This window comes from Cibotium barometz, chromosome 57 (genome assembly GCF_041138505.1).
Source record: "Cibotium barometz isolate CiBa-2024 chromosome 57, ASM4113850v1, whole genome shotgun sequence".
NCBI lineage: Eukaryota > Viridiplantae > Streptophyta > Polypodiopsida > Cyatheales > Cibotiaceae > Cibotium > Cibotium barometz.
In genome coordinates, this window is record NC_141102.1 from 23994929 (window position 1) to 24001932 (window position 7004).

Sequence of the window (7004 nt, forward strand, 5' to 3'; positions counted from 1 at the left end):
TTAATAATGTTAATTTGTAGTGGTTGTGTATATAAGGATACCTTCACCATGTCAATTTTTAAAATTCTTGTTCATTTAGTCTTGTTTATTACAATGAAGTCTTAAATTGAAGAGTGCATCCTACTCTAAGGGGACTCTCAATATACAATCTCTTGTACCATTGTTTTTAATTGGGGGTCTAGATTGACCAAGTGGTAGAATCTGATCTTGGGTTCTTATGGACTGTAGAATGGCCAAGTGGTGGATCTAAAAATCCTCTTCAATTGTAAAATATACAAGTGGTGGATCTAAAAAATCTTAAAACCTTTCTATTTCTAAGATCAAGCTAGGTTCGATCTAGCATCACTTGATAAAGCAAACCATTTTTAAAATTTTTATAGGTTGAAAAAGGTAGATTCTAGATTAAATGCATTAAAATTTTCAATGTGGGAATGGGATTTTTCCCACTTTACGTAATACGGTCTTATAATCCTTGAATCCCCTTCATCATTTCCCCAAAATCATTCACTTGAGGTCTCACACTAATCTTCTCATTAATCTAGTCTTAATCTCCATCTTATCCCATAATGCGGGATTTCTCCCATAATACTAGGCTGACCACATGCGATACCGGGCATATTTTTTTCGTTTCGCACGCCTATGCAAAAGAGAACAATGGAGCGACACATCGATGAGGAAGGGATGTAACCACCCTAAGCAAATTGTAATTATGCAAGCCTAGAAATTCTATTCTTCTCTATATTATCTTAAGGAAGAGTTTCACAAAGCTGCCACATGGCAAGTACTTGGAGGCTCGGGAAGAGGAGGAGGGGTAGAATTTGATTTTGGAAGCCTCAAAAGGCATGCGAAACACGGGTTCCCAACTAGTTCAACAAATATCCAAGTATAGACTCACTTGTTTACATAGTATAGATATACACGTGTCCACCAAGTATAGTATAGATATACTATGATGGACAAATCAAATGGGCCAAGGGTATATTTTACCCCCTATATGCCATGAGGGAGATTCACTTCAACACCCCCCCCTTTTCCTGCCACACGACCACAACACCACACCGAGACAGGTGCTCATCACACCCACTATCAGACAGGTGGTGCCCCCCATTCTTTAAGAGAAGGCTAAATTTAACCCAGCCACCACCTCCCAAACAGCTCCCAAGCGGTCGTGCAGACGCAGAGGCTGTTACCATGTCAGCACGCCGCAAGCAAGCTCCACAACAAGCGTACACAGCAGCAGGAGGCGACCAAGCTCTAATACCATGGTGGCGATTATGCACAGGCGACCAAGAAGAGAATGGCCACACCACTCCCTTGAAATCTCGTGTGTCCATTGGGCCAAGGGTATTTTACCCCTACCAGAGGTGGCTTGATTCTTTTCCAAACTTATCTTGAATTTGGCTACTTGATATGTTTAGTTTGAACAGCAAACTAGAGAAAGAGTAACAGCCTTGTCGTGCGTAAAGGAGGTCGCCATCACTATGCCAGCACAACCAGCCAAGCCCCTTGTTGCAGACAATGTGCCAGTTTGCCTTCAGAACGTATCAAATATTATTGCTGTGTCAAGCTGCAAGGTGAACTGATGGTTTCTTGTGTGAGATGTGCAGGTTAGCATACTTGGGTTATTGCGCATGTTTCACAACAACTGGTGTATGGGTCCAGACACAAGATTAAACATCTGGTTGGTCGGTGGCAGGGTGGTGTTGTCAAATCAACAAATCCTGCTGCCAACAATTGTTCTCCGTTTACACCCTTTTGAATCATGTAAGCTACTACTTATTCTCTTATTGCATCTTGCCTGTGCTCCAGTGCAGGATATGCCTTGAGGTGGCACATCCGCTTCCCATGTGTGAAACCCTTATGAAAGTACCCATGCCCTCTCTTCATTATGGCCATCTTTTCTCGCTTCAGGGATTACATCACAGACTTTTGATCTTATACAATCTAGATCTAGCCCATTATGATAACATGCATCTGTTGGTGGCAGTGATGCAAACTGGACCTTAAAGAATGCAGACACTGTTGCCGAGTGCTACAGCTCCTGGTATCCTTCTTGTCATGGGTGCAAGCTCAAAGGGTTTCTGTACGTGTGCCTGTTTCTTTACCTAAATACATGCAACAATCAGTAGAGCTACCTAATGTGCAGGTCCTGTGCCTGCACAGAAGGTAATACAAGGTTGGCCCTGAACTAGCATCATTATAGGGCAGCATGGCCACATGATGGTACATGGAACATTTGAAGGTTTTGCTGGTTGCAATCCCTTACTCTCTTGTTACTGACTGCACGTATGTTTCTGAGGGTTCTGCAGACAAGAACTCTTGTATCTACGGCTAGCTGCTTTAGGAGGTACTCACGCCACCTGGATTGCATCTTGCAGAATGCAGAAACAAAAACTATAATCCCAACAGAATATCTTGGTGTAAAGCTTGTTTCTTTTGGATTTGCTGGACAAGGTAGTGCCATCATGCGGGGTCCTATGGTTTCAGGGGTTATCAATCAACTTCTTACTACTACTGAATGGTAAGAAGCTATGGTGGTTCAGCCTGTAGTTATAGCCTGCTTCTGGGTTCCATGGATGTTTAGAGCCTCTCATGATGCTTATGAGAATCTTTGATGAAAACCTTAGGAATAGAGCTGTCTTGTTTTCTCCTTTCGTTGATGTTCATCTCTCCTGCTGCTGAATAGAATATCATGAACTATCTTCTGGATGCCCATTCAATATTTGTTCAGTTCTTTTTTATATGGGAAATTGATGCTTAAAGCTTTACATAGATATATGTACAATATCTCGGAAAAACATAATTTGAATTGTTGTATTGGCATCAACAAACACCTTCAGGTTGCAACCATGTATCTTCTCAGACTTCTCCATACGCAATCTCATTGGCTTCTTCTATTTACCCCAGCTTTCCTGGCTTACCTCCCAATAAACCAATTCTAGCCAGGCTCAGAAAATAGCTTCCACCATTTCATGTTCTGGCCGCATTACCAAGCTCACGGTCATTGAAGCCTGCAGAGTCTCCAACCATGCTCATTTGTCCTCCTTTTACTTCCACCTTTCAACCTTGACTTAAGAACAACCATATCAATATTATAGAAGGACGGAAGTCCCCCTCCCCTTCCACCTCTTATTTATATCATCAGAGAAAGATGGGCATTTGGCTATTTTTCAATCCATTCACCTCCAGCAAAATTTTACCTAAAATAAGCAGTCTAAGCTTTGCCTGCACATCAGACAAGCTAGAATGAAAGGTCTAGAGCGGATGTTGAATTATGGCTTTGTAGCTTTCAGCATCTGGAGATGGTGGGCAGCCTGAAGTTTTGAGTGATCCTGTTGGCGATGTAGCAAAGATTTTCTCAGATATTGGAGTTTGTGTGGTCCAGCAGTGTGCCAAGCTTAGACAGCAAGGTATAATTGATTATTTTCTTGCTAGTATATCCAAGAATGTCATTAAAAGAATCTAAGGTAGTTTTGCTACTCATAATAGCCCTATGCTTTGTACAGTTGCAACAGCTGTCATTTATGACAAGAGTATCAGAGCCTTCAGAGTGAAGGTGCGTGGCACTTCTGAGGAGTTTCTGCTGCATCCAGCCACTGTCCGTCGAAACGACCATTCGACTCAGAGCATCGTAAGCCCGACTGAATCGCTTTAAATCTCATTGTCTCAAGCTTGATTACATGCATCCTCTCCTCTACATGATGTATTTTGTACATGTGACATGCCTTAACCATTAATGCCTGTGTTTTTCACCTCTTCATAGGATGAGTGGACAGATGTTCCGGAGAACATTGAGCCTGAGTCTGTCCGACCAATGGGCAACTACGCAGTGTCTATTAGCTGGCCAGATGGTTTCAATCAGGTAAGTTTCCAACTTTGAAGGAACGTATGTCCTTCCGTTCACGTATAAACATCTTGAAGCGCTTGAATGAAGATGGACACTGCAACCCATATCATTTTTGCAACGCGACCTCTTCGCATGCATGCCTTTCTCAAGTTTATATGAACAACTTATAGAGCTCAAACAAGCATGAACATCAAAGGCTATGATTATATTCGACAAGAGGAATCGATCAACATCGACAGAGATCTCAGGGTACATTGCAAGGATGATAATTCAAAATTCATTACCACATTTGAATCTGAGTTACAAGTCATTCGACTTTCTCTGCTTTTTGTGATACTATATCAGTTCTTCCTTCTACTCCTGATCTACATGCCATTGCTAGCATGCTTTAGAATAGGGCCATGAGAAAGAAGACAAGGGTACTCTTCTTCAGGCTAAGGGCAAAAGCAAATAGCAGTCCGAGGTTTCCACGAGCAACAAAGGTGACCACAAACCTACCAACAATCCCACTCATAAGGAGCTTACTTGTCATTAATGTGGTCTCAAAGGTCACATTCAGCTTGATTGTTGCAAGAAGAAGAGAGAGAGTGATTCTACTAAGAAACCCCTGAATCGATCCTCTTCATCCACCAACCAAACTCAAAAATCCTCTTCCACCAAGGAGACTGTCTTCATCGATATTGAGAAGCTTTCCTCTGACTCTTCTATTCCTTCCACCTCACATCTTATGGATTGGGTGGTGTACTATCACATGACTCCTCATAGGAAAAAGGCTCAATAAAAAAAGAAAACTACTAAAGTGGTGTTAAAAGACATGGTGTGAGCTCAATGAATGAATGAATCAAACAATGGAAATGATCATTAAATAAGCAAACTCACACCACTAGAGCAACACATGCCACCACTTAGATAATAATGAGATGTAACCAATGAGCAATAGAGGGTACTCAAGGTCACCACAAGCATCACATAAACACAAGCTAATAGAAAATACAAAGATGAGAGTATTTTCACAAAGAACTACTTACTTTATTGATCACTAAGCAAGTACACAAAGCATGGGCATTACACTCTCCACTTAGCTCTATAGTGTGAGTAGTATACCATGTTTAGGAGAAGGAGGTGCCAAGGGCCCATGAATCTCTCCACCTCCCTTAGATATCTCACCAGACTCACCTAAAATGTGATGCCTCAATTAGAGGAAGGTATCTACTAGACCTACACTCAGTTACTCTCGTAAATGAGCCTTCCAACCTTACAACAAGACACTATAAGGTATCACTAAGGATATCACACTAAGAATGGATGCTAGATCACATATCTTGTAACACTCTCCCTTGATCAAGCATCCATACCACACATGGTGTGCTTGGATCAGATCTACCACCACTAAGATAAATATCACTAAGGCATTACTAAGATAAAAAGTGCCCCACGGGCTATAAAATGTCATGCATAACAACTTCAAGAATAATGAGTTGGAGAAGTTTTCCTCCTCCTTCTCTGGTTTCTTTGCCTTGCTCTTCTCTTTCTCCTCTTCATCCTTCTTGCTTTTGAAGCAATCTTTGATGATGTGGCCCTTCATTTTGCAATAATACCAAGTCCTAGGAGCCTTGGTCTTCTTGTCCTTACTGTAGCCTCACCGATCTCAAGAGACTCTATTTTGGGAAGCTGTTTGAGAAGATGGTGGGGTCCTTTAAAAAATAAGGTGTGGTGGCTTCAAACCCTGCTATCATCAAAGCTACTAACAATTCTGTATTTAGATGCACAACAATCTAGAAAGACTACTTACTAATTATTTGTTTTCTTATATTTGTAATATAAATGGAAACAATTACATGTAGATGGATTCGTTAAGTACCATGCCAAGAAATATATTGAAGCTCTATACCATCCATCGTAATAAGTTGTGAGATCTAGGACGACATGAGAACTCAATGTATACACAGCAATAACTTCGAGCATACTTAAGGCGATTCTCGCTTGTAGTAAGTTAGGATGAAGTCCCAAGTGATGTACTTCATGGATATATTATGAGAGTAGTCATTGTATAGCATTAGGCCTCTTATGAGCCTAAAGTTTCCAGTCGACCACAATTTAAGTGAGTGTGAACACTTATGGCCATGTATATAAGTGAATATTTCTCATAATACAACATACTCTCCCATTGTGCAATTGAGTCTTGCTCTTGATAATCCTCTTGCTAATCTCTCTCCCTAATGCATGCTAGTAAGTGTGTGTAAGTGATGTGAGGTGAGAGGAGGGACGAGTACACGTAGTGCAACGCGGCGGTATGATAACCCTCGCGGGCGGTGGAATTTCTTCTCAAGGAGTTGTAGAGCTTGGAGACCTCAAGGGTTACGAGCTCCGCCATATTGGAAAGATCCTCATGACAATTTCGGTTCACCAAGTAATCTTTTGTTGGATGTGTTTCAAGGGGAGTCAGGGTGAGCCATAAAAGTGAGTGATTAAGAGGAATTTTTCAACATTAAGACCTTAGGTGTTAGTGTTTACCTTAGGTACAAATTCTCATGTTTTATGTCTATGCCATGTAGATAGAGACAATACTTTATTGCTTAAGATTTGTGAGACCATCCTAGATGACAATGGCTCGCTTATTGTCATTAGTACTATGTATCAAGTGACAACCCCTATGATAGGGAAGACTGAGCAATATGGCTTCGTATTAGACACCCTACCAAATGTGTGGTGTACAATGAAGATTAGAAAGTTGTTTGGACAAGAGATGAGCAACACTAACCATAGAGGTGTTTATGATTCTCATAAAACATTGCCATTAAACATCACTTTCTGCTACAATAAATCATCTCATACTCTTGTGCAAACATATACCTTTATGAGCATAGTTAGAATAAATCATGCACAACCTTTCTTGCCCAATTATATCATTGATCCTTCCACCATGATGCATTGGGGAAGATGCCCAAATGGGACAGTATAGCGAGGTATGTTATAAACATGTATATAAGTACTCCAAATTATGGGTGTTGCATATTATATGAAATTTAGAGAAATGCTTTCTTTGCAAGTGGATGTCAACATGGATATGACTTTTGGGATAGCCTATTGAAGCAACATGCAAAAGAAGAGCAAGTGATTGTAGAGCTTTACATAGGATCTGGAGATTGTGCTATGG

General features: G+C 40.9%; 1 protein-coding gene across 1 annotated transcript; it reads left to right on the plus strand.

The window, feature by feature from the left end:
• Positions 1-1191: 1191 nt before the first annotated feature.
• Positions 1192-5374, plus strand: LOC147606584 (fe-S cluster assembly factor HCF101, chloroplastic-like). The gene is made up of 9 exons (XM_086792233.1): positions 1192-1344; positions 1419-1574; positions 1608-1650; positions 1697-1764; positions 2379-2521; positions 2943-3000; positions 3287-3410; positions 3507-3631; positions 3764-5374. Exons 1-9 carry the CDS (start codon positions 1192-1194, stop codon positions 3878-3880), a joined length of 987 nt encoding a protein of 328 aa, XP_086648359.1. The 3' UTR covers positions 3881-5374.
• The last annotated feature ends 1630 nt before the right edge of the window (positions 5375-7004 follow it).